At 40.8% G+C, this 13,231-nt stretch overlaps 1 protein-coding gene across 3 annotated transcripts in view; it reads right to left on the bottom strand.

The window, feature by feature from the left end:
* Psd3 (pleckstrin and Sec7 domain containing 3) overlaps positions 1 to 13,231 on the bottom strand; it is a 527,712-nt gene that overhangs the window by 362,798 nt on the left and 151,683 nt on the right. The window contains exon 1 of one of the 3 annotated variants that reach the window (XM_029480439.2): positions 12,974 to 13,156. The exons of the other annotated variants lie outside the window; for them this stretch is intronic. Within the exon in view, the coding sequence (XP_029336299.1) occupies positions 12,974 to 12,994 (21 nt within the window). The 5' untranslated portion in view covers positions 12,995 to 13,156. Of the gene's footprint in view, positions 1 to 12,973; positions 13,157 to 13,231 lie in introns of those variants that run through there. 3 annotated transcript variants of the gene reach the window in all.

Genomic DNA, 13,231 nt, shown 5'->3' with positions numbered 1-13,231 from the left:
AGTGACCCTAAAAATTCCACCAGAGAACTCCTAAGCCTGATAAACAGCTTCGGTGAAGTAGCTGGATATAAAATTAACTCAAACAAATCAATGGCCTTTCTCTACACAAAGAATAAACAGGCTGAGAAAGAAATTAGGGAAACAACACCCTTCTCAATAGTCACAAATAATATAAAATATCTTGGCGTGACTCTAACTAAGGAAGTGAAAGATCTGTATAATAAAAACTTCAAGTCTCTGAAGAAAGAAATTATAGAAGATCTCAGAAGATGGAAAGATCTCCCATGCTCATGGATTGGCAGGATCAACATTGTAAAAATGGCTATCTTGCCAAAAGCAATCTACAGATTCAATGCAATCCCCATCAAAATTCCAAATCAATTCTTCAACGAATTAGAAAGTGCAATCTGCAAATTCATCTGGAATAACAAAAAACCTAGGATAGCAAAAACTCTTCTCAAGGATAAAAGAACCTCTGGTGGAATCACCATGCCGGACCTAAAGCTCTACTACAGAGCAATTGTGATAAAAACTGCATGGTACTGGTATAGTGACAGACAAATAGACCAATGGAATAGAATTGAAGACCCAGAAATGAACCCACACACCTATGGTCACTTGATCTTCGACAAGGGAGCTAAAAACATCCAGTGGAAGAAAGACAGCATTTTCAACAAATGGTGCTGGCACAACTGGTTGTTAACATGTAGAAGAATGCGAATCGATCCATTCCTATCTCCTTGTACTAAGGTCAAGTCTAAGTGGATCAAGGAACTTCACATAAAACCAGAGACACTGAAACTTATAGAGGAGAAAGTGGGGAAAAGCCTTGAAGATATGGGCACAGGGGAAAAATTCCTGAATAGAACAGTAATGGCTTGTGCTGTAAGATCGAGAATTGACAAGTGGGACCTCATGAAACTACAAAGCTTCTGCAAGGCTAAAGACACCATCAATAAGACAAAAAAACCACCAACAGATTGGGAAAGGATCTTCACCTATCCTAAATCAGATAAGGGACTAATATCCAATATATATAAAGAACTCAAGAAGGTGGACTCCAGAAAGTCAAATAACCCCATTAAAAAATGGGGCTCAGAACTGAACAAAGAATTCTCACCTGAGGAATACCGAATGGCAGAGAAACACCTGAAAAAATGTTCAACATCCTTAATCATCAGGGAAATGCAAATCAAAACATCCCTGAGATTCCACCTCACACCAGTCAGAATGGCTAAGATCAAAAATTCAGGTGACAGCAGATGCTGGCGAGGATGTGGAGAAAGAGGAACACTCCTCCATTGTTGGTGGGATTGCAAGCTTGTACAACCACTCTGGAAATCAGTCTGGCGGTTCCTCAGAAAATTGGACATAGTACTACCGGAGGATCCAGCAATACCTCTCCTGGGCATATATCCAGAAGATGTCCCAACCGGTAAAAAGGACACATGCTCCACTATGTTCATAGCAGCCCTATTTATAATAGCCAGAAGCTGGAAAGAACCCAGATGTCCCTCAACAGAGGAATGGATACAGAAATTATGGTACATTTACACAATGGAGTACTACTCAGCTATTAAAAAGAATGAATTTATGAAATTCCTAGCCAAATGGATGGACCTGGAGGGCATCATCTTGAGTGAAGTAACACAATCACAAAAGAACTCACACAATATGTATTCATTGATAAGTGGATATTAGCCCAAAACTTAGGATACCCAAGATATAAGATACAATTTGTTAAACGCATGAAACTCAAGAAGAATGAAGACCAAAGTGTGGACACTGTGCACCTTCTTAGAATTGGGAACAAAACACCCAGGGAAGGAGTTACAGAGACAAAGTTCGTAGCTGTGATGAAAGGATGGACCATTTAGAGACTGCCGTATCCAGGGATCCATCCCATAATCAGCTTCTAAACGCTGACACCATTGCATACACTAGCAAGATTTTTCTGAAAGGACCCAAATATAGCTGTCTCTTGTGAGACGATGCCGGGGCCTAGCAAACACAGGAGTGGATGCTCACAGTCAGCTATTGGATGTATCACAGGGCTCCCAATGGAGAAGCTAGAGAAAGTACCCAAGGAGCTAAAGGGATCTGCAACCCTATTGTTGGAACAACATGATGTACTAACCAGAACCCCGGAGCTCTTGTCTCTAGCTGCATATGTATCGAAAGATGGCCTAGTCGGCCATCAATGGAAAGAGAGGCCCATTGGACTTGCAAACTTTATATGCCCCAATATAGGGGAATGCCAGGGCCAAAAGAATGGGAATGGGTGGGTAGGGAAGTGGGGGGCGCTATGGGGGGCTTTTGGGATAGCATTGGAAATGTAATTGAGGAAAATATGTAATAAAAATATTAAAAATCAAAAAAACAAAAAAACAAAAAAACAAAAAAAACCAAACAAACAAAAAAAAAAAAGAAGCAAACTATCATAAATAACGTGACTAAAACTTACCATCTACAAGCATCAACTGTTTTAAATGTATAGAAGCCCTTACCGCTGAGAGCTAACTACTACTAAAGTCAACTAATGGTTTAATATTTTACAGATTTCAACTAACATGTTTTTAGGGCAGACTTCACTATTAATGTTTGAAATTCCATCTGGATCTTGCCTTTACTGGTCTATATGCAATCACTTTTAAAAAATATACAAATTACCTCAATATGCCACTGACATACTAAAACAATGATAGTTTTGGCATATTAGGTTAAATAAAATATAACATTTAAATTAATTTCTCTTATCACTTTTACTTTTTAATATGGCTACTAGACAATTTTAAATTATTTGTATAATATATTTCTATTGGGCAGAACAAATAGAGGTAATCTTTAAAAACATGCCCCTTAAAAATTAAATTCAAGCCGGGCGTGGGGCACACGCCTTTAATCCCAGCACTCAGGAGGCAGAGGCAGGCAGATTTCTGAGTTCGAGGCCAGCCTGGTCTACAAAGTGATTCCAGGACAGCCAAGGCTACACTGAGAAACCATGTCTCGAAAAAACAGAAACAAAACAAACAAACAAAAATTAAATTCAAAAAAGAACAATATATGATCTTTTACTAAATAAAAAATGTATATGGATTTTCAGTTTACACAGAATCAATTTCACCTTACCTTGACCAAATATCTTCTTATTCTATTTTACTAGTATCTTAGAACATTTTTATACAAATATTTTGGTCATTAGTTTTTCCCTCTCCCAACTCTTCCAACCCTCTACCAACCCAACTTCATGTTCTTTCTCTCAAAAAAAAATTTAAAAATCAAAAACAAAAACAGAACAGTAAGAGAAAAAAATATTTAAAAGAAACCACTAAATGCCCACCAAAAAATAAATAAATAAACATATAAATAAATAAATAAATAAGCAAATACATTAGTGGCACATGAATTACAAGATTGGCCTGCCACTTTCTGACTGAACTGAAGGCCCACTCCAGGAAGTGGAATCCACACCTCACACTGCTAAACTGATGAGGAAGCCACGACACTTATTACCCTGTTGTAAAAGATTTGCTCCAACTCCCTCAAACTGCCCAAATCTACTTAGACAATAAAAGCAAAGAACGGACTTCCAACAAGGGAGCCTCTACTGAAGAGATTTAGCTGTGACCTACAGGTGTTCAAAGCACTACAGTGGCAACAACACCTGAACTGGCAAAAGAGCACCAACACACAGCTCTGCCTATCGTCCAAAAGCACAAAGAGGTAGTCAGAAGTCCAAGAGAGAGAATGGCCTTGGCATTTAAATTAGACCCTGTAGTTGGTTCCGGTTCTGTATAAGCAAATCAAATTTGCCTCAAGTCCCTTCAGCTAGCTAATTATTATGCAAAACACCTAGATGTCCACAGGCTTACTTCAGAGACCAATAAACATGCAAGGAGAAGAAGGCAGAGATAGTGCAATGCTGTATTTCTAAGTCACAAAGGTCCAGTAGAAGAGGATAACAGAGAAGTTTAAACAGAATAACTGTGCAGGAACAAAATCCAGGAGGGAAGAGAGGAACTCAGAAGTACTGCCTAGTGAACTCCTTTTATTCGGGAGATGCTCCTGCATCCCCAGCTTTCTCTGCGAGCTGGTTAGGAATACAACTCAGTCCCCACACCAGCCTAAAAGGACCAGATTCTTCACTTCAACTGTGTCCCCACATGATTCTTATAACCACATGAGAGAAGCAGCTGCTCACCCACACAAGACCTACAGAACAGCATCAAACACATATTCAATCATTATATGAAAAACAAACCTCAAATGTGATCATTAAACTAAACCTCATAAAACGTGACCCGCTATAAAGAAGCAGCTCTCCAAACCTAGATGCCCTAAACACTCTAAGAAAAGTGGCCAGGCCAAAGTAATGGACTTTGATTTCTTCAGATGAAAGGGAAATTATGATTTACTGTACAGCACTTTATGTTTTAATGATGTATAAAATCTGGGTGTTACCCACTTTCGGTGAACTTCTGGACTCAAATGAAAAACAGAAAAAAAACACAAAAAAACGGTATTCTTCAGTAGTACACACAGTAAATGAACATAATAGATCTTATTTTTGTGAGTCACTTTCCAGAAGTCAACAGTATCTTCTAGACAGAAGGGAAATAGTTTTAGCACCCATTTAAGTGTAGAATTGAATTATTCTAAAAGGAGTCTATCTGTATACAACAGAAATGATGAAGAGCAGAAAAAAGTCAAAGGTGATTTTAAAACAAAATATAAAAGAATGTGCTAATTCCTCTACCTTGATATTAATATCACAATACTAATTTGCATATAATAGGTTTGCTTTTGTTTATGGACTTATGTGCATAGCAAGAGCTCCCATTAAGCACCATAAAGATGAATAGGCACTACATAAGACACCCTAGCTAATGGCAGCTATTGCTAACAATCACAGGAAGTCATCATGATTCTGGCAAGGCCGTGAAATTCTCCTCACTTGGAGATTACCAAGAACCATTTGTGTTTGCCCCCAAATTGGGATGATTGCTCTTACTACTTGTTGGAGGTTGGTCCACTGCTATGTATTCAAATGCTAAATATTGGCCCCCAAGACCTGGTGGCAGTCCAGAGGAGCACTTTCTCATGTAAACCAAAAGATGTTATATAAACTCTGCTCACCAATCTTCTCTGACTGGTTCAATAAAAGTAGCTGACAGTCAGTTACTAGGGAGACTAGAGGTAGGCGGGGCTTCAGTTCCTGGGCTGGGGGTCACAGATAGGGAGAGACAGAGACAGAGACAGACAGACAGACAGACAGACAGAGAGAATGAGAGAGAGAGAGAGAGAGAGAGAGAGAGAGAGAGGGGAACACAGAAGTAGATTGGATGGACCAGGAACACACGGCTGAGAGAAGACATGTCCCTGAGGTAAGACAGCCTGGGTAAAACAACCTGGCAGCCCAGCTGGAAACAGCCAGTCTAGCATACAATAGATTAGGGGTAACTGCCCATTAATTATGCTAAAGAAAACAAAATAAATCAACAGGACTATGTCTCAATTATTGGGGGGCTTGCTGGGCCATATTTAGAACTAATAGACAACATATACTTAACAACAACAACAACAAATCCTCAAAATAAAATATAGGCATAGTAAGAGTGGTTTCAACATAAATGCCAAACAAAATGCTTTTAAAGCCAGTAAGAAGTACTCCTACATGGTTTCTGCTTCAGTTCCAACCCTGCCCTGAACAGGTCTTTTAATAATGGAGTGTGACCTGGAAGTAAAATCCCTCACCCTCCCCCAAAAGAAGGCATTATGCTAGGTCCAGTGGCACATGCCTATAATCTCAGCATGCAGGAGGTTAAGGCAGGAGGATTACCAAGAGTTTTTAAATATCTGGGTTACATAGTGAGCTCCAGGCCATAGATATTAAGCAATCATTAGATATTTGTATTTTGTTTTTAAATTGCCATTATTAAAAGGGAACAAAATAAAGCACTAGTATTTATAAAATATAAAATTCATGATAGAAATGTGCCTATATACACTACCTAGGTTGAGAAAAGAAAATTACTATTATACTTATTACGTTCCTGCTAATCTTATTGACATATGGTTTATAATTAAACCACATTTCACTGACTTAAGTCAGCGCATAGATTCTGGTCTAATGTTTTAAAAATCTTGGCTTTAGTTGCCCTAAGACTATCAAGGTCTTTTACAGCTATAAGCTACGTATCTTTACTTGAGTTCCACTTTTAGAATATCATATTACGTCTTATTAAAGTTTTCCTTCTGGCCCAAAACAGGACCCAGCAACACAAGAGACTATCAGGTGGCATAAAAGCCTCCCCAGGAATGTAGAAAGAAATGTGTCAAGAATGTAAAGGCGGAGATGTAGATTAGCTCATAAAGTACTGGTCTCGCATGCACGAAGCCCTAAGTTTGATCCCTTGTACCTTGTAAATGGGTGTAGTGTGCATGCTTACAACCCTAGCAGAGGAGGGGAAAACAGTAAATTCATTCTCAGCTACATCAGGAGTTCAAAGCCAGCTGACTCAAAATAAAAGGCAGGAACAAGAGGAGAGGAAAAGAAGATAAAACCGAATGAATGAATGAATGCATGCATGCATGCAAGACATTCCTAAGACCATTTTATCACACCAGGCAAGCACAGCACCATCCTATCTCCTTCCCTCAGAAGACTCTGCCAGGTGAGGACCTTCACAGCCAGGCCACTCCATCAAATTCAGCAATGACAAGACCATCTAAATGCATCCCTGAGCACAGCAGCATAAGCAGGCATGGCATGTCAACATCTTGTGATCTCCCATAGAGAAGGTTTCTCCCTATAGAACACATCAAATAAAGAGAACTAAATTCTACAGGCCACCACTAAGAAGTCAATGATTGTCACCGGGTTAGATCTGAGTTTTCAGGATTCTGATCTTTACAAAGAGTTATACAGAAGGCTCACAGAACATGGATGGCCCTTCCTAGTACCATTAAACCAGCATCTTCAGGTATTCCTAGAAATGCAACACTGGGAGATTCACAAGTGACAGGAGAGTATGGAAGACATTACTTAGATGATGAAAGAACAGCATCTATAAAGACCAACCAGGCTTGACTGGGTGTGGTCGGTAGGTCTCTGTCCACCAAAACAGCACTATGTTCTTATACATAAAAGTCTCTAAAGAAATGGTTTATATTTCTCCTTCCAGTAAACCTATGGATCTCAAAATCTTTAGAGCTCTGGAATATTCCCATGCAGCACAAAGGTGAAATCTATCTTACAGCCCTGGCTGGCAAGAACTCTTTTATATCGGCCAGGCAGGAGTTCGAGCTCACCCATATCTACCTGCCTCTGCCTTCAGAATGCCACTGCACCCAGTTCTGCCCTCTTTTCTACCAGGAAAAAAAAGCGTAAAAGTATTAGTTACGCAATCATTTTGCTTAATTTGTCTACTCATTTCAGCAAGTATGTAAACATAGTGAACGGTGCCCTGCTTAAGAGAAAGAACCATCGTTGCAAAGGATGAGAAGTGAAAATGAAAAGACAAGTCAGAGAATGGAAGAAGGTGTTTGCAAAGCTCACATCACACAGGAGACATAAATACCTGAATGATTTTTCTCCAAGGAAGATGTACAAGTGGCCAACATACATAAGAAAATAAATGTACTATTATCAGATGTTAAAATGCAAATCAAAACCATAATGAAGCCTATAATTCCAGCATTTAAGCAAGAGGAGGAGATCAATGCCAGTCTGAATATGTAGGGAGTTCAATGCCACTCTGAGCAACCCTGAGAAGTTTCTCACGTTGTCATACATACTGCACACAAAAGCAGTCCTAGTACTGTGTGCATGACTGAGGAACAACCTGGAGCCTGTAAATGTAGCTATTTACTTCCTAGATCTAGCACACAAAGTGTGCCCCCGGTCTTATGAGTGAACTGCATCTCTAACTGTGATATGAAGTCCTTTTCTCTACAGGCAGTCATTTTCCTGTTGTCTTCAAGCACTTTGAGAACTGCTAGTTCTCCGAGATAGTTCTGTGTGCTTTCCAAGGAAGACTTCCACTGTTGTCATCTCCACCGCTGTCCACCTGGATCTTCATGACTATGCTATATAGGCTCATGGATCCTTGAAGCAAAGGTATCAGATATTCCTTACAGAAAAGAAAGAAGCCAACTAGTGTTTGATTATTTCCTTGAACTCTCAAAACAATGTCATCCATTTTTTAGTTAAGCCAAACCAACAGACAACTCCCAGGCCGACTGGACTCTAAAGTTTTCCCATTTGCATGATTCTAGGTACAAAACATGTTCCTGTTTTTCTCCAAAGAGCTCCTGGTGACATACATTCTTTTTTCTCTCATCATTTTAAATGAATATACCTACTTTCATTTTATTAAAATTTCCTATCTCTCAGATACATTCCCCACACTGGTGCTTATCAGACATGACGGGGTAAGTGAGGACAATTTCCAAAGTCTATCAATGCCTAGCCAGTAAACACACCACAGCAGCCAGAATGTCAAGAGGGATACGTCAGCTCAAGTCAGACAATGACATCCCTTAAAGCACTCTACCTGAATGCCTTGCTGTGTAGCACAACAGCCATAAGCTAGCTAGGACTTCATAAATTCACTGAACTAAATAAAATTTAAAATTCAGCTCTTGAGAATAACCAGATTTCAGGTACATACAGATTCTGGCTACTGAACAGGGGAGGTCTGGGACATCATGAACAGGACAGAAAGATCTACTGAAGAATGCTGATGAAGAGGATAGAGTCCATGAATGTTCACAGGTGCTGAAGTTTTAAAAACAGCAAGGTCAGTATTTACCAATTGTAGAGTTTGACTCTCTTAAGAATGGCTCAAGGTCTCTAGATGTTCCTTGAAGGTTCTTTTAGGTCAGCTTAGGTCAGTGGCAAAACCTGTTCACAGACTCCATGAATAAATGAGTGGATGAATGAATAGTATGCGCCTTAATTTCTGCCCTAATTTACGCAGAAGATATTAGCTCCTGGAAAGCAATCGTGCCTTGTTTATTTATTTGTTTTGTTTTCTCATGGAGATTTTATTAGAAGATGCAAGTGTCAGCAGGTCAGGCAAGGAGCTTATAGACCCTGCAGAGCCACCAGAAAGCCATCTGTAAATCTGTCCAAAAGGAACTGCATCATTCGAGCAGAAAGCTCCAACCCAAGGAAGTAGTATGCACTCCCCAAAGCTCTTACGCACACACAGGGTTTGTCACAGGAGATGCCCCGAAAGATTGAACAGCCTGATGCCAATTTCATGGTAATTTTCTACTGCAAATTTGCTAGAAAGTAATACAATGGCAAAGCCAGCAAGCATCTAACTGCACACAGTCTGTGCCATTCACTCAGAGTCCCCTTGCCTCAGTGTCCTGTGACTCATTCTACCTTGCCCAGCAGCTTCTTGGAAAATAAAGTTTTCAAAACCCTGAATTCCAAAATAGCTAGCAGAAGTTCACATACGGAAAAGCAATCCCATTAATGCTTCACCAGTGACCTCCTGCAGGGCAAGCGAGGGAAGCTACAGCAGCTTTTTAACATGTTCCGTTTCCCATGTGCACCGACCAACAGCCACAGGAAGAGGCAAGCTGCTTCATTTCTACAATGTATCTTTCCTTAGCGAAGGTTTGAGAACAGAAGGCTAGACAAGCAGGGAGCAGCTGTGGCCTGATCTTATGAAAGCCCTCTGCTGGTTCCCTAGCCCCCTCTTATTGTTTCAGACACACTTTCAAAGAGCTCTGAGCTCCAGTTCCTGGGAAGAAATAACAAGGAAAAACAGTCCTCTCTGTGTCAACACCACTGTGGCAGAAACATCCAGATACTTCTCTGAGGTGACATAATTAGAAATTAGAATAAGTGAGGCTCACATTCTTTAAATTGTTAATCTGCTTCATCTTTTATTTTAATTATTTATGACGATAGGGAATTCTTTAATGTACTCTGGACAAGAAATCATACAATTTCTATCTCTTGAGCCAAGAAATACTATTGCTGCTGTTTAAGCCAATAGAATTGTTGGTGAATTAGTCTGATAAATTAGTCATTGCCTTTTAGAGCCAAAATGTCAGTTTCTGCAGCACAGAGTGCTAACTGTGAGGACATAGGAAAGGGGTTAAGCAGATCCCTACTTGAGTTTGAATATTTGCTTCACAGCTTTAATAGCTGTGGGATCCTGAGCAACAAAAATTTCTCAGGACTTCCAAAATAGAGATGATAACAGTACTGACTTCTTGGCTATCCACGTCAAAACTCAGTCAATATTACCTATGCCTGTGGCACCTCACTATAAAAAATGCATTTTCTAAAAGTTAGGGCTTGAGATGAGTCTAAAGGCAAGTCTGCTTCTCAGACAACCTGCATGAAAATAAGTGTCTTCCAAACACAAGGACTTGAGTCTGCTCCTAAAACCATGTACAAAATGTGCCAGACACAGTGGTACCCACATGTAATCCCATCACTGGGGAAACCAAGACAGGAAGGCTCACTAACCAGCCAACCTAGAATAAATCAGCAAGCTCCCAGCCAATGAGAGACTGCACCAAAAGTGGATAGGTCCTAAGGACCAGGACCTGATGTCCTCTGGCCTGCACATGCACGTGTGTACACATCCGTGCATATACACAAACTCACAGCATGAAAAAAAAAAAAAAGGCAGCCCTGACTCTCTCATAGAAGGAGAGAACTGGAAGCTTCCAGCTTCCTTATATCACAGTCATTGCCAAAAGAGAATTATCTACCACCTCTGTGCCCTGAAGTTTCAACAAAGTCCTTGTCAGCTTGGCAACGGTAACTTGGATTTCAGTTTGTTGACATTCTGGGCACAGCAAAAAATCGTTCATTTGGTAGGGCAAACAAGCATTGCAAGGACATGTGCTATTTTTGTGTAAATAAGATATAGCATAAGCAAAGATTCATTATTAATGTTATGAGCTACACATTATTTTCCAACAAGGCACGGCAATTTGGATTGTAGAATAACTTGTCAACCACACACTTCAAATTCTCATTATATACTCAGTCACTACAAATAGCAGCAGTATTTGGAACTTTGGAAAATAGTCATATAACTCAAAGTAATACAGCACCATTTCATTTCTGAATGCACATACAATATCACAAATAACACAAGCTTACCAGGACATGAACACTGAGAACTAACAACCTGGAGAATGTCATCAGTATCTTAGTATAAAATCTAGAGAACTTCATTAGTACTCCCTAAAATTAATCAAGGTTTGTTTAACTCAGAACTCAAGAAGTGTGTCTGTAGGGATACCGCTAAGCACTGGCGTGGCATACGTCAGCCATGGGTTCAATATTTAGCACTATTTTAAAACTCAAGAAGAAAACCAAAGACCTCTATGCTTGGTCCTGGAAGAACATGGTGGAAAATACTTGCAGCAAAACCTGATTCGCGCTAGACCTGACTTCTATAACCATATTTCACATACAGGCTTTGATTACATTGTTTCTTTTCCGTCAGCCTAAAGCTCAATTTAGTCTGAATATGTTGCAGACAAACCTGAGAATGATCACCACGTATTACTCACCTTTTAATCCCACCCAAACTCCAAAATACCATCTTTTTCATAATTGCCAAGTAGTGTTATCTCCATACTCCTTAAAGAAAGCAGCCTTAAAGCCAAAGGACATACACATCTTGATTTTCACAGCTTCACCTCTGAATGAAGACCCAGATTAACCCATTATAGCACTGGTGACTTTGTTTATGAATAATGAATGGCAAATCACTCCAGAATGTCTACAGGGAATTTGTAAATACCCTAAGCAAGGCTGGAAAAGCATTTATTGGGAGAGAGTAGAAAGTGTATTTGTTCTCTCTCAGCAGGGAACATCCTCTCCCCCACATCTTTTTTTAAAAGCTAACCAACTCAAGCCTACAAGGACCTGGGCTTCTTTTGGGACTTCCAAGTCTGTAAAACAGACTAGACTCCCTGCTTCCTCAAGATCCTCCTTAGAACCTACTCAGTGTCTCTCCTAACAAAAAGCAGGCTCCTAGAGAGCACAGATCCTGTCTTACTCACTGGCCAAGGAACTTGGCAATGTACACCCTTTATACATACTCAACTTCAGATAATGAATTGCAGAATGTATTGCCAAAATCTCACTTACATTGATTTTCCAAATCTATCCTCTTCCCTATACCTGCACCTGGACCCACTCAAAAAAAAAAAAAAAAAAAAAAAAAATCCTCTGGGGCGGAAATCCCGGATCCCACTGTCCGGAGAGCCAGAGTCTGGAAAAATGAAATTCTCTGCCTGGTGGGTGTTTAACATCCCTCTACATCTACGGTAATAGGAAAAGTAAACACTACTTAGGAAACTGACAGCATTGTAAACTCAGCCTCTAACCTATGTTAGCCTGCTTTACACAATTTTTTTTCATAACATTAGTTGCCAAGCTATCTATGAAAAAAAAGTTAAATTCATGTAAAAAAGAATCACTTAAATGTCTTTAAAAGAAAGAAGAAATGTTACACAGAATAATCCCCCCTGTCTGTTTGTTTTCTCCGTGCAAGGGATTTCTTTTTTTCTTTCTGACAGAGAAACATGATAGTCACTCAATCTGAAAGCTGGCTTGGCAGACTAACATGGGCACCTTAGGTCCTCTTTAACGCCTGCCTTCTTTAGATCTTTTGATCATTAGGCAAGACGGAGTTCAGGATTCCCCTCCCCATATGAGATTTTCAAGGCAGAGGGGGTGAATGAAAATCCCGCAACCTTAACAACAAAAAGTTCACCCTCTTGGGTTCCCCAACAAGCACAAAGAAAGAAAACAGCTGGGGAAAGAAAAAGAAAAAATAGTTATCAGAGCACAAAGTGAAGTGGCCCAGGCATCCTGATGGGGCAGAGCAAACGACAAGGCAAAAGAAAGCCCGGCTCAGGTACGGACGCCTGACACACTCCACACACCCTCTCCCTAGCCCGGGTCGGATGGGGAGCTCACCGCGGCGTTTCTCCCTTCCATCTTCCATCGCCCGCGCGGGGCTCCGGGCCGCGGGGAACCGGGCTGGGCGCGCGAGTGCGGGCGGCTCTTTGTTGCGCGCCCCGGGACGGACGGCCGTGGCGGCGGCGGCGGCGGCAGCGGCGGCGGCAGCAGCACGCACCCGGGCGTTAGCGGCGGAGCCCGCGGCGGGCACCCGGGCCGGCCCCCGGCAACGTCAAGGCAAAGGCGAAGGCGGCGGGGGCGGCGCCCGGCGCGGGG

This window comes from Mus caroli, unplaced genomic scaffold (assembly GCF_978045245.1).
Source record: "Mus caroli unplaced genomic scaffold, Mus_caroli_1 scaffold_10, whole genome shotgun sequence".
Classification (NCBI taxonomy): Eukaryota; Metazoa; Chordata; class Mammalia; order Rodentia; family Muridae; genus Mus; species Mus caroli.
Note: the sequence above shows the minus strand (reverse complement) of the source record. Positions and strands in the feature narration are given on the sequence as shown.